The sequence below is a fragment of the Vicugna pacos genome, chromosome 31 (genome assembly GCF_048564905.1).
Source record: "Vicugna pacos chromosome 31, VicPac4, whole genome shotgun sequence".
NCBI lineage: Eukaryota > Metazoa > Chordata > Mammalia > Artiodactyla > Camelidae > Vicugna > Vicugna pacos.
The window spans coordinates 19168868-19188935 of record NC_133017.1 but is presented as its reverse complement, the minus strand read 5'-3'; the positions used below and the strand labels follow the sequence as shown (position 1 = coordinate 19188935).

The 20068-nt window shown below is 45.9% G+C and overlaps 1 protein-coding gene across 2 annotated transcripts in view; it reads left to right on the top strand.

Annotated features, from left to right (window-relative positions):
• The window catches only part of DOCK5 (dedicator of cytokinesis 5), a 176294-nt gene that overhangs the window by 72954 nt on the left and 83272 nt on the right, over positions 1 to 20068 (top strand). The window contains exons 1-8 of one of the 2 annotated variants that reach the window (XM_072952782.1): positions 1220 to 1317; positions 6705 to 6853; positions 9345 to 9480; positions 10537 to 10694; positions 10900 to 10981; positions 13347 to 13476; positions 15676 to 15748; positions 19415 to 19557. In XM_072952782.1, the coding sequence (XP_072808883.1) occupies positions 6741 to 6853; positions 9345 to 9480; positions 10537 to 10694; positions 10900 to 10981; positions 13347 to 13476; positions 15676 to 15748; positions 19415 to 19557 (835 nt within the window). In that variant the 5' untranslated portion in view covers positions 1220 to 1317; positions 6705 to 6740. Of the gene's footprint in view, positions 1 to 1219; positions 1318 to 6704; positions 6854 to 9344; positions 9481 to 10536; positions 10695 to 10899; positions 10982 to 13346; positions 13477 to 15675; positions 15749 to 19414; positions 19558 to 20068 lie in introns of those variants that run through there. The other variant, XM_072952781.1, reaches the window with a different exon arrangement.

Below are 20068 nucleotides of genomic sequence, written 5' to 3'. Positions count from 1 at the left end.
GTCTTGGGCAAAGGGCTTGAAATGTCCATACGTCTGCTGGATTTTGCCCCTCTGTAGCAGTGCTGTGAAGTCCGCCTCGTTGACTCCATAGAGTCGTGAGGGTACGAGCAGAGGCGGTGGCCGTGAAGCCACGGTGCAGACAGGCCCCCGCGGGCTCTGCGCACGTGAGCCCGGGAGCCCTGACGCCGCCTTCGCCGCAAGCAGCAGCCGCCCTGGACTGCTTGGCCGTGGCTCAGTGCCCGTCTGACCCGACGCGGAAACTGCAGCTCCATCTGTGTCCACCCCCCCATCCAAGGCCACTTCCTTTATCATGTGTTGCCATAGCAGGTGGAGTGGCCTTGACTACTCAGTAACCAGGCTGCCTGTTCCACGCCCTGGAGACTAGCCTCCTTAGCTTAGGTTCAAGTCCAGGAGGCGTGGATCATTCCAGAACCACAAGGGGAAGCATGCCAGGGCAGCGTGTAAATTCCTTGCAGTTTCGGATGCGCTTTGCCTGCCCCGCGGCTCCTCAGTTGGAGCCCATCGACTGGGTGTGTTTTGAGGGCTTGACCGGAGATGGAGGGGACCCTGGGAAGGAGGAGGTGGTGGCCGGGTGAGGTGGCTAAATTGGACATGGGGGTCAGTCAGGTGGGTGATGCTTAAATTCTGACCTGCTCCCTTCCTTGGCGTGTAGTTACATTCAGAAAAAACTTGCAAACCCGGTGATAGTTACTGCAGACAAACAGACCGGGAACAGAAAAACGCAGATTCTGTGGGCAGGGATTTTGGTTCGGGGTGTGCCACCAGCCGATTGATCCTGCAGCCTACGGCAAGCCCTTCGACCTCCGAGGTTTTCCTTCCCTCAGCTGCCGTGGTAGTGGTATGCATTATCCACGCCTTGCAGATCTGCTGTGGAATTCAACAGGTCATCTGTGTAAGGCTCCTAGGACAGTGCCTGCGTGTCATCGTCAAAATAGGACAGCTCCTCACTGTCCCCTTATGGCGCTGCTTCACGGGAGAGCTGATTGATGACGAACAGCGTCAGAGGAGGAACTAGATGAACGTGGACTTTCGCCCTGAGGCGGCTGAAGGGGTTGCGCACTGGTCCTCCAGCTGGGGCTCGGGGTGGGCTCCCTTCCAGCCCTAGAGTTACTGAGCTACGCTAGGTGGAGAGTATATACATATTCCATCCTCTCTTTGCTGCTGCCTCGCAGGATCTTAGGGTTTTCCCCAGCCTGGGAAGGTGGATCCAGTGAGCTGAACCCTGGCTGCTTTTTCTGCTAACAGCACATCTCTCTGCTTGCACATGAGGATTCGCAGCAAGAAGGGCGGACGCCGGTGTGTTGATTTAAAAATGTGATTGGGTGGATATCGTATCTAAGTTTACCTCTCTAGTGACAACCCAGTGATACTTTCTGAACATGCACAAATCTCTATCCCACGTCCTAGTTATCCTCTTTTCTGAACTAAAAATCAGGTCTTGGAAAGTGACACGTTCAGGTATATTTGTGGGGATGTTGGGACAAGAATTTTCAGAAGAGGGGCCGTCCTGGAAGTTCTGAGATGTTCAGTCGTCATCAGTGTCCTCTTGAACATCTCACCCCGAGGTTAAGTTCAGTGCTGTTTCCCTGCCTCCCAACGGGAGGAATGGTGTGGTGAGGTTTGGTCAGCCAGGCTGTTTTGTTGATATAAGTTTGGGAGACTGAACCTTGCCTTCTTACGGAAAAGAGATCGCAGAAGAGCCCGGGGATGGAAGGTGGTTGGTACACCTTGTTGAATCTAGTGAACTTAATTGCCAAAATGCAGCTCATCGAGAGCACTGATACCCTCTCATTTAAAATTTGCCAGCAGAGTAGAACCTTGTGTGGGTCTATAGTTCCATAAAAATCTAGGGCAGAAAAAGACCCATAACTGACGTGGGGGTGGGGGAACTTGCAGACACAATGAATCGCTCTTTCTTCCTATCTTGGCATATCCAGGCAGATTAAAGCAATTCAAGTCTAATCTTTTTAAACTGGTGGTTTTTCCTGGCTGCTGGGGCACATACTCTGAAGTGTAATGAAGCTGGCCTCATGCTTAAAACCGGCATCTGATCGCTTATTACCAAGGACAGAAATTCCCACAGAGAGCTTCGTCCTGGTGTCAGGGCATTGCAGCTGTGAGTTGCAAGCCCTCCTTGGGCGCCTGATTCTCATGGGAGGCCGGAGGAGACGTGGAGATGCCCGGAACGGGGCAGAGGTGGTGCTTTGGGTGTTTTTCCAGTTTTGTTTTTCTCTGATTTTTGTGCCTGGCTTGCAGGATTTCTTGCACTACTTCCAGAGGTAAAAGCTGTCTTTTACTGGGATTTTTCCCTTTAAAATCAAGCTTTTGCTCATCAGGCAAAGCTTTTTCTGGCAGAGAGACAAGGCACTAGGCGGAGAAGAAGACCAGCAGGGCCCATGTGTCCTCCCAGAGCTCAGAGGGTCAGTGCAGCACAGGACACAAGGACCAAGAAACCATTCGGGATCCCAGGAGTTAGAGATACATGGAAGAGACATGAGATGAATTGCGAAGAGAGCTATAATCGGGGGAAATTTGATATAGAGCCACCCCACTGTGTGAGTCCATCAGGGGTGAGTTGGTTGGAGTCAGATACAGCTAATCAGGAAGTTGCTTGGAGGAGTAATTGAGTTTTATGTTTCAGCCGTAGACTCGACGTCGCTTATCCTTTGAATGGATCCTAGTGCTGGCCCCCTTATTCTGCAGATGCGTCTCCCAGAGAGAGTAATTTGCTCGAAGTCCCTTAGCACGTTGTGATAGAATTAGCGATAGAAGCCAAGTCCCCATACTTTGAGCAGGGAACTTTCACATGGAAGAGGAAAGGCTGATGAACAGAGGAAGTACTGGTTCTCTAGCAGAGAGAGAAATGAGGTGGAGGACCAGAGAAGAGGGGTTTAACTGTGGTCTGCATTCATTGGGAAGGAAAGTAAAGACTAGAATCCAGGTTTTCTGACACTCAGTAGGGTGATGCCGTGGTCACAGTGGCCCCCAGAATGTGTAAGTTACTCAGTGGATTGAGTAATTGAAGGTATTGAAGGCAAAGCTGTTTTTTCTCTTGTCACTTTGTTTTTTATCTCTAGACATTCTTTAAAAAAAAAAAGTTAGACACCCACAGTAGAAATATAAAAAATGAGACCTCTAAGATCTCCAAGTAGAAAAGCAGGAGAAATTCTAAGCAGATGCAGGAGGACCTTTACTGCCTGCTTAGAAGAATATTTAGATTTCTCTGTTTTCTGTAGCTGTTCCTCAAATTGAAACCAGAGTGTTATTTTAAGTTGCTGCTGTCAAATTTTGTGTTTTGGTTGCCCCTGTGTCCCAGGGTTGGGCTGACTTTTGCAGAAAGGACCAAAGAAATTATTACATACGTTCTCTGCCCTCCTAAATGATGTGACAGTGGCTGCCGGTGTAAAAAGACTGGGTTTACCGAGGGCTGGAGATGGCAGGAGAGGCACCCTGCCATGGGCAGGCTGGGGCGTAACGGGGGAGAAGATGGCTTGGCTCCTGGCGTTATGGGAAGGCTTTCTTTTCTCCTCACCTGTCCTCATTCGCTTCCCCAGGAACAAAGTGTCAGGGGCCAGTGCCACACAGAACATCTGCTTAGAACAGCCTCAGAAATGTGGCGGCAATAGCCATTTCCGTAAAGTCAGCGGGTAAATTGCTTCCCTTGGCGTGTTGCAGCCTGTCTGTTCAGAATTAATTTGGCACAGTGAGCCAGGGAAGAATGGCCGTCTTCAGTCCTTCTTTGGGGGAACGCTTGGCAAACCAGGCTGATATGGACAGGCAATAATTAAATTGCCTTGGGTGGTGTCTAATATAATTGAGACCAAAAGCTTCTGAATGCGCACCCCAGACAAAGCGCTGTCTCTCAGGGAGGGTCCCCTGAGTTTTGGAGCATTTTCTTTGCGTATTATGTGACCCAATATCTTAATTAAAATGAGAAAACATTGGGGGGAAAAATCAACTAGGAACAGACAAATGGCTTGCAAGAAAGGAAAAAAAGATCCCTTTCTGCTTAGCAGCTTTGAAAGGCAGAATGTTATGGGCTTAATCTCTCAGTTTGAAAGACAAGGAGTTGGAAACATTTTATACAGAATTGAAAGAAGAAAAAGCAGGGTGTTTTTTTTTTTAACCTTTGCTTTTCTGAAATGGGATTTTTTTTTAAGTCTTATTTTTCTGCTTTCTCTAAAGATTGGCTGATGAGAAGGAGGCAACTCAGAAATGCTAAAAGCATTAAATGTAGGTGGCTTCGCAGTTCTCATCTGCTTTTCGTGTTCTGTATTTTTCAGATCAGTGGTGTTAAGAGAGGGTGAGGCAGTCACAACTTGATGAGTTCTTTGTCTCTTTGTGTTTTCACTGAACCTTGAACTTCTCGTGGGGCTCTTAGCACATCTGCTTGTGCCACTGCAGCCTCCGCTGTCCCCGCTCCTGAGCTGAGCGTGTTTCCCTCCATGACTGTTTTGTTCAGGATTATCTTAGATATTTTGAGCCCTGATTCCTGTGGAATAACATCACTAAAGAACATGCCTTACAGCCATCGGCAGCCTCTTTGTGTGGCCTTTTTTTTTTTTTTTTGCATTGCTTTTATAGTAGATCCTAATAGTTCATATCATTTTGGAAGTTTATGGCTATATAAATTTATCTTGACTTTTTGCCAATAAATAAAAAAGAAGTGTTTCATAGTATATAGGGGGAGATAGTGTGTATTTGTATATCAAAAGGGATACACAAAACTTTTCCCTGACCTTTCTGTCTAAAGCGACCTCCTCGCCACTTATCCCATTGACCTATTTCCTTGTATTTTTTATAATCTGAAACTATCTTGTGTGTCTGTACATATGTATGTATTATATATCATTGTGTGAATATTATATATGATATTGATGAGGTATATTGTTTACACATAATGTATATACATTTATTTTGTATATTTTCATATATTTACGTACATATGTATAAAAGTTTACTTATGCCTGCCTTGCCCCGTCTAGAATGGGCAGGAACTTTATTTCCAGCACATAGCAGATGCTTATTGACTGTTTTTGTTTGTTTTGTTTTGTTTTTTTTAATAGAATGAATCAGTCAGTCATTTAGATAGAAGCAAGATCATCATGGCGTGCACATCAAGTATTAGACTTTTAAAATGACTGAGGCTCAAATAATTTAGTGGGTTGTAAGTGTAATTTAGTTCAGTTACAGGAAGTCCTTCCTGAAGCCCTGAATAATGGTTTAGTTATTCTAGATCTGATGCTTTTCGAGATGGTTTAACAGTTTTATGAGGATTTTAAAATAATATTGCACGCTCTATTTTTGATTATCCCTTATCTCTGAAATTACAGTTCTTTCTCCATCCATATCTCATGGATGCAGTACATTTTACAGAGTGCCTACTCTGTATCAGCTCCTACGAATACAAAACTGAACAACCTCCTTGTCCTGTGGGTTCTTGCCATCTAAGGGGAGACTTAAAGCAAGCCGAGGTGGTCCGGGTTCAGAGTGCTGTGATGGGAGTAAATTCCAGCAGCTGTGGGAGAGACAGCCAACCCAGAGTTACGGTTTCAAGGAAGAGACCTCTAAGTGTTGACTGTAGAATCAGAATTAGCAGTTGGAGGAGGGTGTGGTGTGTGAGTGAGAGGGGGACGGTGTGGGGGAGGAGGAGTCACACGTTGAGAAGGTCTCGAGCGCTTGGGAGAAATGGACAGAGCTTTGTGTGGAAGGGGTGTAGACTTTGGAGGTAGTGATGGTGCACAGAGCAGTGGGAGTGCAGGAGGGAGACAGGATAGGAGGGGACTTACAGTGTGATCTACTGTATCTGGAAGGCAGGGGAAATCACTGGAGGGTTTTAAGCAAAGAAGGGACCTGGGCAGAATTTTAGGGTGCACGGGTGACTTGGTACACTGATGAGTTAGGACCAGCCACCCATCCTCCCAGTGCTTGTCTACTTCGAAAGATGCAACAGAGGAGGAAGTGGGAATGGATCAGGGCAAGGCCATCCCTACTATTGATACAGGAAAAAAATGGGGCACGAGGGGATGGCCACGTTCCAGGTCCCAGGCAAGTCCCTGGGACGCGCCCCTTCAGGTGAGGGTCCTTGGCTTCGCGCAGGAAAGAATTCAAAAGCGAGCCATGTTTGGGTCAAAGTAGGTGTATTCAGAGAGATGCACGCTCCGTAGGCTGAGTGCAGGCCATCTCGAAAGGCAAGAGAAAGGCCACAAGGTGAGTGATTGTTAGTTTTTATGGGCTCAGTAACTTCATATGCTGACAAGTGAGAGGATTATTCCAACTACTTTGGGGAAGGGGGATTGGATGCCCAGAAACTGGGCCATCACCCACTTTTTCACCTTTTATGATCAGCCTCGAAACTGTCATGGCACCTGTGGGAGTGCCATTTAGCAGCCGTTGTTTTTCAAGGAGTGTGTATCCAAGCTCATGGTCAGCTGGGAGTTGAACCTTCCACCATCTTGGTCCTAATTCCTGTGTCTTTCTTTAGATGGATGTTCCCTACCCTCTTCCCTCCTGTCTCAGTGTTATAAAAAGATCCACTCAGAGTGCACAGCACATTGTATGGCAAAAATAATCGGTTAAGTAGCACTTTATAAAGAATCAAGTCAAAAGATGTTCCCATCATTCATCACAGCCTTTTTTTTTTTTTTTTCGGTCCTTTCTTCTGCCTCACTTTCCCATCGTAGAACAACAAGGTCACACTCTTCCGCCAGCTGCAGCAGATGACGTACAACCTGATCGAGTGGCGGTCGCAGATCCTGTCTGGAACACTCCCCAAGGACGAACTGGCCGAGCTCAAGAAGAAGGTCACGGCCAAAATCGATCACGGGAACAGGTAAGCCAGGGATAACTTTATCCCAGGAACTTAGAAGGAGCCGAGCACAGTCATGCTGACTAAGGACACAGCTCCCCATGAGCTCTTGATCTTAGACTCGCCAAAGAATAGTGTTGACTGCTCTCTTTCTGCCTTGGAAAACACTGAATTTCGTTGCAGAAAATTTGGCAGCAGCGTCCATGGTCCAGACCCTGTGCTGGATCTCTGGTCTCGAGGACCTGACGGATGAGTAGCGAAACTGGGGCTGGGATGGAAGTAAACGCACTGCCAAACAGACTCAAAGTGTCTGAGCACTTGAAGCTGACATTTTCGGGGACCTGGGACTGTCTCTATTCTTCTGACAGTGGTTTTTACATCAGAATCAGACTCACTCTCTCTCTGTCTTCCCCTAACTGGGACCACTGTTTCCACTGTGTAAAAATCAGATTTACCAGGAGTAGTAAACATGCTTTTAGCCTGTTATGTCTCCAGTAACCTCTAAAGAGTTAACCACTTCATTAATCTTCCCACAGCTCAGGCAAGTATATTATTCTGCTTTTTGGAAAATAAGAAATTCAGTCAGTTCATCAGCATTGATGGTGACCTGGGATTCATGCCTCTCGATCAGCTCTTTTTAAAATCCCGGGTTGGTTTCTCAGTTTTTGTGGATGATTTGTTTGACATTAAGTTTCATTTTCTAAATTTCTTCAACATGTGCATGTGTGATATTTTTTTTTTCCTCCCTCTTTGCCCTGTTTCTGCAACTTCAGGACCCTGGAATGTACTTCAAAGACCTGTTAAATACCGCTCATTGCCTACTCATTTAAGTGTTATGGACTCTGACAGCTGTATTCAGGAAGAGCTGGAGTAAAGAGCGTACATCAGCATTCAACCCTTGTTTTTGAAATCTTCCGCGTACACTTCGCATATAGCCCTTGATTATAACCCTGTGAGGTAGCTGTTACTCCCATTTATGGTTAAAGAAACAGACCAAGTGAGGTTAAGTGAATTGTTTCCATGTCACATACATCACTAAGTGGGGAAGTTTAATTTGAACCCAAGACTTTCAAGTCCACGTCTAATGCTCCCTTCCTAGGGTTGGGAATTACTCGCTCTCTCCCTCCTTGCTTGGACATTCAGGACTCCAACCTCAGGAGTTGCACTGCCAGTCATGTCGTGCTGGGAGATGCTTAAAAAGACAGCTGAGGTGGGATAAGGCTGCTCCCTCCTTGCACATATGCAGCCTCTGGCGTTTTGGGTCTTGGCACAGTAAGGCATTGGCTTGGAGGCCCCGGTCTCTGGCACAGGATGGTCACGTCCCACAAACAGCAGAACGCGCTTGCCTTCCCATTTCAGCCCTTGGAAGCCGCTCAAGAAATGAAGCTGCTGCATCAGTACATCAGAGATGCGGCCTGAGCGGCCAGCGAGGCCCGTCTCTTCGCTCATGAGTGTGGGTGGCACGTGGGTCTGGCTGCCGTAGCAGGAGACCCACCGGAGTGAATCAGTTGATGGAGATGCCATAAACAGACAGGAGGGAAATCAGGCACTTGTGCTTTCTTCCCAAAGACTTGGCCCAGGTCCCTGTGACCCCTGCGCTTTCTGGCCATTTGGACAGCCCCACTCCCAAACTGCTGGTGCCTGGAATGCAACTGGGCATCCAGATGGCAGTGTCCTGTTTCCACCACGGTCCGGACTTCTCAGAGCTAAGCAAAATGCTTTCTCCTTCTGTGCACACATTGGGCGTAAAAGCCTTGGTGGTTCGGCGCTCGGCGCTTCATGCAGCCAGGGGTTTCCTCGTGCCAGCTTCTGCCACGAGAACTCACATTCATTGAGAGCGCAGTCTGTGCTGGATATTGGATTATGTGCTTTATATGCATCCTCTCATTCAAGTCACGCAGCAGCCCTGAGGGGTAGGGAATATTTACAGCTAAGGAAACCGGGGCCTGGCAAAATGAAGTAGATTATCTGAAGTCACCTTGCTAGCAAGTATTCAAGCCAAGATGTGACTCTTGGTCCAGCTGACACCAGAGCCCAGGCTCTGAGATGGGTTTTGTGACACCAGCAGCCAGGACTTACTTCTTGGATCTTCTTTAAGATGGTCTTGAATTAAGGACTGTGCTTTTAAGAAAATCAAGGCAAATCCCCTCACCAGTATCTGTGCATTCTTTGTTCATAGTTCCCACGCCAAACTACACATGCTGGTGGGGAAGAAGCGTCGGTCAGAGGATTTTGGTTGGAGGCAGTGCCAATTTTGCCTTTTCTGTTGAGGTTCTGTGGACCAAATTACTTTGCACGTCATTATATGAGTTTGGGTACCATTAAGTTTTTGAGCATCATTGTTGTGTAGAAAGGAGGCAGAAATTGAAAGGAGAAAAGTCAGGGGGCTCTTCTCATCTTGGCTTGTCCAGCACCCAACCTTTCACCGGAATCCTCCAGGTTCTTCTCTGCAGACTCTTCAGGAAAGGGTCTGCTCCTGGTGAGGAGACCCAGCTGACCACTCCTCTCCTTCTAGGATGCTGGGCTTGGATCTGGTCGTGCGGGACGACAACGGGAACATCTTGGACCCTGATGAGACCAGCACCGTCGCCCTCTTCAAGGCCCATGAAGTGGCCTCGAGAAGGATTGAGGAGAAGATCCAGGAAGAGAAGGTACACTTCCTCGCACGTGCAGGCTCTGGCCATGGAGGTTCCATTTTTGCGTTTGTTTTTAATGAGGGAAAGGGAGTCGTTGACAACAGAGATGGAAATGTTGTTTAGAAAAACATCCCTCTCTTGGTTTTAGAAGCAAAATATGGCAGAAAGAGTGAGGCAGCTTTGTATGTTCTGACCTGGAAAGATGGCAAAGGTTGCAAAGTTACGGGGAAAAGAGCAAGATGCAGAATGGTGTGTATTAAATAGTGTTATTTGTGTCTCTTAAAACGAATAGACAGACGTGTGCTTGCCAAATGCAGATTGCTCTGGAGTGATGGACAAGAAATTGATAATTAATGGATGCCTCTGGGAAGAGAGCTGGGTGGGAGGAAAGCCTTTGTACCGTGTAAACGTCTATATTTAGTACATAGATTATGATTCCCAAAATAATATTAATAAAATAAAGTGAAAGATTTTGAAAGTATCAATTGGCCAGTAAATAAAACTTAGAAAGGTACAGAAAAAGAAAAAAAAAAAATCACCGATGTGGCTGCCCAACCCAACGATGATTTGGTTTATCTTTTTCCAGTCCTTCTGTTCCGATGAGTAAAGGTTTCTGTTATTTTCTTTAGTTGATAGGTTTTATTTCTTTAGCACAGTTGTAATAATATTTAATTGTGTCTTTGACTCCAACGGCTAACCATGCCTGAGGGTGGACCTTTTCAGTGGAATCTCTTATTTGCACTGAGAATTGTGCCCGAAAAGAAGGATAATGGGCCATAATTTTTACGCTTTTGAGGCTTATCCCGAAGCCATTGTGAGACATGAGAACTTCTTGAAGACGCTGAAACCATGAATTATCATAATGTCCAGATACTTGCTCTTTAAACAGCAATGTGTTGAGTTACTGGGGCTCGCTCGGTCCCTTGTCTGCTTACACATGTTTTGTTTTCAGTAAGCGCCTCTCCTCGTGGGTGGTGATTACATTTGTCCTCCATGTGCAGGCCAGTGTCTTTGTCAGTTTTTTCCCATTTGCTGAAACCAAGATGCTTTTCTGTCTCTTGCTGTGTTCAGTCAATTCTGCAGAATCTGGACTTGCGGGGTCAGTCCATCTTCAGTGCTGTCCACACCTACGGCCTCTATGTGAACTTTAAGAACTTTGTCTGCAACATCGGGGAAGACGCAGAGTTGTTCATGGCCCTCTATGACCCGGACCAGTCCACGTTCATCAGGTAGTGGGGACCCTCTGGGTGTCCCTCATGGAGGTTGGGCCACAGCCAGGAGACCCGAGGTTGGTCCTTGGCGTGGTCTCAGTTCTGCCTGGTGAATTTCACTGAGCTTCTCGGGGTCGCCTTTTGACCCCATTAAGTCTGCACTGAGAGTAGTTTCCACCCCCGTTAGGTCCTCACTGAGAGTTTTTTTTGTCCTCTTCACCAGTGAGAACTACCTGATTCGCTGGGGCAGCAACGGGATGCCCAAGGAAATAGAGAAACTCAATAACCTTCAAGCCGTCTTCACTGTGAGTCCTTCCTGCGTTTAACACTTCCCTTTGTTTATGGTGTTGGCGGGTGCATGTGGTAAACCATATGGAAAACTTAAAAAAAAAAAGAAAACATGAAAACAATATTCGTCATCATCCCTCCAGCAGGAGTAACTCGCTCATTTATGCAACAAAGATTTAGTGGCACCTGTTAGATGCCAGGCTCTGATCTAGGGGCTTGAGATACATCAGAAAAAAATGTCCCTCTTAAAAAAAAAAAAAAGAAGTCCCACTTCTCAAAGAGCTTTTCATCCTAACGGGGAAGACAGGAGTAAACAATAATTGAACAAACGAGCACTTTCTGTGCAATGGGAGAAGTTACGAGTGCCCTGGGGGACCTGGGAGGGAGTTTCCGGGCTGGGGAAGGGCTGCCGTCTGAAATAGGTGCGTCAGGGCGGACCTCGGGGAGGAGGGGCTTTTGTGCAAGAACTTCCAGTTGGCAAAGGGGCGAGCGGTGCAGACAAGGCGGGGAGCATTCCAGAGCGAGCGGACAGTCCCAGCAAAGACTGGACTAGACTTCCCTGTTGCTTTATGTTCTAATGGACTTTGTCCTCTCTTCCTCCACGTCCCCAGGGTTGGAGGGGTGCTGCTGTATGTGGGTCAAGGGCAAGGAAGACTGCTGGGCTATAGGTTGGAGACTGGGGACTCTCATGGGCTCGGAACGTTTTTGGGGCTCTCTCACTTTTATGACATCAGTGCTTGACATGCCCTGGAGCTGCTGTCACCTGCTCTGAGCAGCTTTGATGGGCAGGTGTCCCAGTTCCCATCAGGCCTGAAGGAGATACCGGCTTCCTTTTCTCCCTTTTCCCTTAAGCCACGCCCATATTTTATCTCCTTATTCTCCTCCCGCCCTCACAGCAAGGAAAGCAGGGTCTGCGGTAAAGCAGCAAAGGAAGTGATAGGAAGGAGCAGTGGCCCCAGCACTGGCTCATTCATTCATTTCTCCTTATTATTATTCATTTCTTCTCTACACCTCCCACCCCTGGATAAGCATGGTCTGATTACTGTCCCTGCGCTGACCCACTCACATCTTCACCACCTAGTAAACATTGACAAGGAAGACCTAGACCTCTTTCCAAAACCTCTCCCCAACACGCAGAGTATCTCCTCACTTCTAAGATCTGCAGAGGTTTTTTCCCTAAGCTCAGAAGGCATTTATCAGTCAATGTCTACACTGACAAAAACACATTTGAGGACGTGTTACTGACTCTGTGGTCCATCTTCTAACCAACACCGTTTTAGAAGAGCTGCAGTTCATCCCCCTACCCGACTCCCCCTGTCAGTTAGGCCCTTCCTGTATGCAAATTCCATGTCCAACTTTTTCAATGACATAAAATGTGGCTAATTCCTTGGTCATTAAATGTTCTACAAAAACTTCGTTTTATATGATTATCTGTTATTAAATATTATCAGTGTGCCACAATTCATGTAACCTGTCACCTGGAGTCCTTTTTTTTGTTAATGGTAGCCTCACAAAACCTGGAGTAGAAGTTCAAGGCCGAAGTTACCATTGGTACACATTCCTGTCTTGGAGGCCTGAGTTAACTAGATTACAGAGGATGAATTTGGAGTGATTAACTTAAAAAGTTTAAGTCTTGGTTCAGTAAAGAGGCCCCTGGACAGCTGTTTCATGGAAAGAATTTGAGGTGCAATTCCATCATTGCTGCTGCTGTTCACGTGAGTGAGACATGTGAGCTCATTTGTGGGTTTACTCACCCGGTTTTGAGACTATAAAGAAGCATAGAACAGAAGCCACAAAAAGACAGACATTTCATCGACACGGTTCTCATGAATCAGCACACACCCAGAAGCTCTCGGTGGATACCTCTCATAAAATAGGAAAATAATTACAGAAAGCAGTGCATGTGAATTTCTGGGTTGTAGTTGCCCCACAGGATTATTTGGAAGATGAAATGAAACATCACCAGCATGTGTGGATACCTAGTAAACGTCAGTGTCTCGGAAGTTTTAATTTCATTTGACACTGAAAGGCGTTGGTTGCTCAGATGCGCCCTGGCAGGGTGGAAAGTAGCAACAACTCGATTTTTAAGTACCCTGCGTGAACCAGAGACGTGAGATTGAACACGATCTGATTTATAAATTTGAAGTAAGAGCTGAGGAATTCTTTTTTAATTCCTTTTTTGAATCCAGTCATTTTCCTCTGATGCCTTGAATCGATAATCTTGGGTGGGTCGAGGAAGAGAGGAGTCGTCCTGATATTTCAGCAGGAGGAAGTGTGCTCTGAAGGGTGTTGTGTTACAGAGTGGAGAGAGAAAAGAAGTGAAAAGTGCAGGTGGCAGGGTGACGCGGTGTGACCCCCTCCCTGTGCTCTCTGCCCCGTTAGGACCTCAGCAGCACAGACCTCATCCGGCCTCGCATCAGCCTCGTGTGCCAAATTGTCCGGGTCGGCCACATGGAGCTCAAGGAAGGCAAAAAGCACACCTGTGGACTCCGAAGACCCTTTGGGGTAGCAGGTACGGAAAGACCGCGAGATGGATGTAGAATGTAATATGATGCAGCCGCTGTGGAAAACAGTGCGGTAGGTCCTCAAAAAGTTAAACGTAGAACTTGGGATCCAGTAATTCCCCTTCTGTACCCCCAAAAGGATTAAGAGCAGGGTCTCAGAGATATTTGTACACCCATGTTCACAACAGCATTGTTCACAGTAGCCACAAGGTCGAAGCAACCCAGCTGTCTGTTGATGGACGAGTGGATAATGAAATGGTATGTCCGCAAAACGGGATGTCATTCAGCCTTAAAAAGGGTGGAAATTCAGTCGTATGCTGCAACCGGAAGGAACCTTGAGCATATTATGTGAAGTGAAATAAGCCAGTCACAAAAAAGACAAATACTGTACAATGCCCCTTATAGAAGGGGTCTAGAGTGGTCACATGCACAGAGACAAAGTAGAGCAGTGGGGCCCAGGGACCGGGGAGAGGGGCAGTGGGGAGTCAGTGTTCAACGGGTAGAGGTTCCCTTTGGGAAGATGCAAGCATCTGGAGGTGGGGGTGGTGATGGCTGCATAGCCACGTGACTGTTCCCAATGCCACTGCACGGTGCATTTAAAAATGTCAAAATGGTCAATTTTATGTTATGTATATTTTTCCACAATAACACAAAAATTAAAGAAAGAAGAGGGAGGGAGGCCCCGAGACAGCACGAGCTGGGTTTGGTCGTCAACATCAGTATCAGACACACAGCATTTACTGCCTGGAATGGCCAGCGAGCGTCTCGTGGGTCCTGTGTCCCCTGCTTTGTCTCTCCCTGGCTGCCCAGCACTGTGTCTTGCGCACAGCAGGCCCTCTCCGTAAAGCCTCCGTGGGACCGTTGGATCTTCCCTGCCTGCCTGCCTGCGGCCGCATACTGATTTCAATCAAATAGAATTCTCCCTGGAAGGCGGTTTGCCTGTCTAGGAAATTTCCTCTTCAGAGGCAACGTTGTGTTTGTAACTGCTTTCAGGGAGGGTTCTTGTCTTGAATCAGACTCCCTAACCTGCCAAGAGGCCCTCTGTTCTCATCTGGAGTTTGTTAAATTGAGGACGTATATTTTTCGGTCTTACGCTGACAGTTGGTCACGAAGTGGTTTTGAAAGCCATCAATGGAAGGCCATAATTCTGCTCCTGGGACGAGGGCCCAGACACTCCGTGTTGTCAGGGCCGACCTGTGGGTCAGGTGGATGGTGAGGCTGACTTACTTCACTTAGCCTGAGACCCTCCGAGTCCATCCAAGTTACTGCCAATGGCAAAATTTCATTCTTTTTATGGCTGAATAGTACTGCATTCTGTCAGTACTTCTTCTAATCTCCCAACGGGTTACCTGGGGGAGGGGATGACTGGCGTGTGTTTTATGGCCAGATGGTAATTTATTAATGAAGGGATGGCCTCTTGCCATGAGTCCTCTAAGTTCAGCAGCTGTAGAGTGAGTGGGCCTCTTATCCATTCTCTGGGCAGTAGGCATGGTTAGGTTAAATGGTTTGGCCTTGTAATCGCTGTTGGGTTCATACCCTGGCTTTTTCACCTTAAACTTCTGATCTAGGGAGCACTGCCTGCCTTTCCTGTGGTCAGTTTCCTCATCTCTTAAAGTAGGACTAATAATATTGGTATAAATAAGCTAGCACGCGTGGTAGGGTTAGACCAGTGCTTTCTGCATTGCTCTTCTTATGCACGAAGGAGCAGATCCCTGTGTGATCCCCTGGTCTGCTCTGCTCGTGTCCTGCCTGCCCTTCGTTTATATGGACCCCAGGTGAGCAGATGTCAGAGGGACAGTGGACCACTTCAAGTCTTAAGTTCCTCTCCCAGATCTTTTATTCTGTTGACACTCCTGCCAAAGATATGTGTTCCCTTGCCTTTGCACTCAGGCTTACTACAGAGTGTCAGTGTCAAGTTACTCAAGAATTCAGTAACTTGGTTTAGCAGAATTTTTTAAAGGGGCGTGGTCTGCAGGGTTGATCTGCGAACCCTCACGCGCCGGCCTGAGCTCCTGATGAATTGCTGTCCTGCTCGGCGGGGCGTGGGCACACCGGGAGTCACTGGTGGTGAAGAAATGAAAGAAACGTCCCTGCTTGCCATCTTTCTCCCTGCAGCGTTCTGCGGTCGCTGATACTGTAATATTCCATACTTACTCACTGGGGCCTGAAGCAATTAGTATCTTTAATTAAGTTTCTCTTTTTCCTAGTGATGGATATTACCGATATCATACATGGCAAAGTGGATGATGAAGAAAAGCAACATTTTATTCCCTTTCAGCAGTAAGTAAACTCCTTGGGCACTTATCCTGGGTGACTTGAGACCTGGGTGAGGCCTTTGGGTGGCGCGTTAGCACAGAGCCAGGTTGTTTGAGAGGAGCCGACAGAAGGTGTTATTCAGAGTCCTTCCTACTAGACACCAATTTAAGAGGGTGAACTGAACTTGCGTGATTCTACAGAAATGACCAAAGGAACATAAGGGGCAAATCTACCAAAGGTTGGTACCATTTAAGTGCCAGAAATGCCAGTCTAGCTGGACTTTGTCGTAGGGAACAGGTGTCACGGAAGACAAGGAATCAGCAGGGCTTCTCAGACTGTAACCTGCATATGAACCCCCTGGGATCTTGCTGGAGTGCAAACACCATCCAGTAGGCCTGGAGTCTGCATCTAACAAGTTTCCAGGGGATGCTGCTGCTGCAGGTCTGGGGACCACACTTTGAGTAACAGGGGTGTAGAGATGCGAGAGTGAAGGGTGATCTCATCCTTGGGTTCCTGCAAGTGGAAGAAAGCCAGCCCAGGGGTACGTGGAAGGATTCCCTGCGGAATTGTGCTGAGTTCCCCTTACTGAGCTTCAGGAGCGGGAGCCCTGGGTGGGCCACTGCGGGGCTGATGGAGAACGACTTTCATCCCCCGTAACTCTAAAGGAGCATGCGTGTCAACATCGTGGCTGGCTCCAGCAGCCGTGTGCCACTTACCTCGCACAAGTGATGGGGACAGTGCTGGATCTGACTCCCAACAGGGCTGTCTTGTCCATCAGAGAAGATGATTGTCTTGGTCACCCTGCAGCCACCATAACAGATCAGTGTGACAAACTCAGCTTTCCCAAAACCAGCCCGAGGCTATTTGAATTAACACAGAATTTTATTAACTAATAAGTAATATATGATTTTTTAAAAATTAATTTAAAATCAATGGGGAAAGATAAACTTTGTAAAAAAACATTGAGAAAATTAGCTAACCATTTAAGAAACATAAATTAAAGCCTCATCTCACAACTTAACATTGTAAATTCTGGATGATGACACGTGTAAGAGCCAAACCTTGAGGAACTATGGGAAAATGAGAGTTTTACATGTTAGTTACATGCGGGAGGCCTTTCTGAGTCAGACGCCAAAGATTCAACTGAGAAAGAAACATTGGTAGGTTTAACTGCACAAAACTCATAAACAACTTACACGTAGAAAAAAATGTAGTAAAATCTTTGCCATGTGTATGAAAAAGGATAAGTGTTCTTAATAGATAAGGAATTAATGGAAGCGTTCATAAGGACGTAAAAAGGAAACATACAAAGAAATGGCCGATAAATTCATTCAGAATCAATGAAAGGCAAACTAAACAATGGGGTTTAGTTTTTGGGTTGGCCAAGTTTTTAAAATATATATGATATCCAGCATTTGGTGGGTGTAAAGAAACATTAATCATAAGCATACAAATTATTACAGTGCATGAAAGCCGTAAAATTTAGAAATTTCAAAGAATATACTCCGTAATTAACAGTGATTATATGTGGATGTAACTGGGAGATTTTGCCCCTTTTTTTGTTGAACTCTGTTTTCTATTTTTTTCTACAATAAATATATTTTGTATATAATTTTATTTAAAATATGGGAATCTTTGTCTTTCAATTTAAAGTCCAGCACCTTTGGACCCATTCCTAAATATCACAGTACAAACAGCTTATGCTAAATAGTTCTCCCCTTCATCCAGAAGCTGCTATTAAGTTTTTAAAAAGTATATACTTACCCAGTATCCTACCACCTATATACTGACCCTCCAAGAAAATGGTGAGGTCAGTATTTTTTGTAGCTCAGTGCTGGTATGAACTATGATGTAACTTTCAAGTTCATGGATGCTGCTCCCAGAATAAATACGTACATATGGATTTAAATATATCAAGTAAATATATATTAAAATATATTATACTTTGATATTACTATATTGAATGAAATGATTTTAAACATATTATAGCTTATATAAATATTAAATAAAATACATAGCATAAATATGAATATATAAATACATGAAATATAAATATATTATACTTACGAGAAAACATAAATAACTTTTATATCCATGAATGTTGTTTCTATTATATATCCATATATAGCGTATATATGTATTATGTATAAAATATGTTATATATGTATATGTAATAAGAGCAACATCATGGATGTGAAAGTTATGGAATATTTTATAATAATCTGATATATAATATTACAGATGTATATGTAAATAATAGGGGCAGCATTCATGGGTATGAAAGTTATTCTGCTCCATAAAAATAATATTGTAAGTATATATGGAATAAGAATAGCATTATAGATACGCATTGTCTCAGATGTGTTTCTTTTATATGTTTGTTTCACTTCTGCTGTGAGTTTTTTCCTTTGGTTACGTGCCTCCCTGCTTGCTTTTGGAACCAGCTCTTGTCTGACAGCCTTGCTGGAACAGTGAGCCCTCAGATCATCTCCACCGGATAATAATACATGCTTTGAGTCTCCGCGGAGCCCAGCCCTAATTTGATTACCACTCACAGGGCAGCCAGCAGCCACAGTAAAGCTCTCACGGTGCAAATCACAGCCTCTGGGGTTTAACTCCTACGATTGACAGCAGATGCTTTCATAACTTAGCTCAAAACTTTATAGTGATTTTCCTGGGGGAGTTTTGTGTGTGTATCCTGCGAGTCCGTCTGAGAGTCGTTGGAAAACAATTCAGACTGTCACAGTCCCACGTTCCAGTAACATCTTGCAGTGTGCTCTCCCGCTTATTGTCAGGGTGCAGATCGGAGCCCTGCAGAGAAAGCTGGCCTGTGTGTCCTGGGCGGAGAACAGAACCACAGCAGAGAAGACTGGAGACCATTGTCCTGCACCAGGCTGATCCTCGGTCACTGATAATGCTGCTTACAGCAGAATGGGGGCTGTGTTGGGCTCTTTGATCACCCCGTATGAGCCTCAGCCCGATGTGATCATTAAAGTGACGCTTGTTTGCCGCTGTCTGTGCCATTACAACCCTAAATACAGTTTGTCGTCACGTTGGAATCTAAGAACATCTGGGAGCCGCTGCATATGTCCTGCTCGTGTACGTTGAGAGTTGGCACAGGATGGGGGCCTTCAAGGCTCATGATCCAGGCCCGTTTCCTTGTGGATGAGGAAACTGAGGCCCAGAGGGCCCACTCTGGAAGAGCTCACTGTCCAGTAGAAGAAGAACTGGGTCTCCTGTCCCTTCCCCGTCCTTCTGACTCCAATACCGCAGCCTCTCCCACCTTGTAAAGTGCGTCAGGCGTTGCCTCAGTTTTAGTTGTTAACATGTGGCCATCAGTTTTGTTTGTTCTTGGTTTTTTTTTTTTCTTTTCCCCCTAGGTTATCTCAAGATGAATTCGGTGTCTAAGATATAGGTACAGGGTGGGAAAGTAAAAGAAAGATAGAAAGTGTCCTGTGATTAGGTTCGTGTAGTGTTTATTTTTTAAAAAGAAATTTTTTTAATGGAGGTACTGGGGATTGAACCCAGGACCTCATGTGTGCTAAGTACACACTCTACCACTGAGCTATACTCACCTGCCTCGTTTAGTGTTTATATTTCCAAATTATTCTTGTCGGACCCACCACTATCTGAGGCTGTGCTACAGAGGGGTCCTCTTTTTGCCTTACCAATCATTTCTGGCTTTCCCAGAATTGCAATGGAAACCTACATCCGGCAGAGGCAGCTAATCATGTCGCCCCTGATAACATCCCACGTGATTGGAGAGAATGAGCCACTGACTTCAGTCTTGAATAAAGTGATCGCAGCCAAGGAAGTGAATCACAAAGGACAAGGTACACCGCCCTGTGGACTGAGCTGGGAGGGGCCTCTGGGAGGGGAGGGGTGGCGTTCCGAGCTGAGTCCTTGGACTCTGGCCCATTCATTATCTTCCTCTGCAATAAAACAGACCGTGCTGGGGACTGTCCGCCTCAGCTTCCTGCTGAAGGCAGTGGAGAAAAAAGAGCCTGGAGTTGGACCGCAGGTGTATTTTGTCAATTCTGTAGAACAAATTCTTTCCCTGTGAGTCTTTCCTCACTCTTGTCTGCCCCACAATCCCAGTGCTGTCTCTAGGTAAATGCACAAAGAAAAAGAGTTATAAGGATGATTATGTTCCACTCTCTGAATATGTTTATTGCCTTCCATTGCCTCTAATTGAGAAGGAGACCAAAGGGATGCAAATGAATATGTATTAATATAAAATAGTGGGTTATCCAGCAAAACTTTTTTCGTTGTTTTTAGCGCCTCTGTATATCATTTTGTTGACATAGCTTTAATGAAGAGGAGTTCTGCTAATTGAAAGTGTAT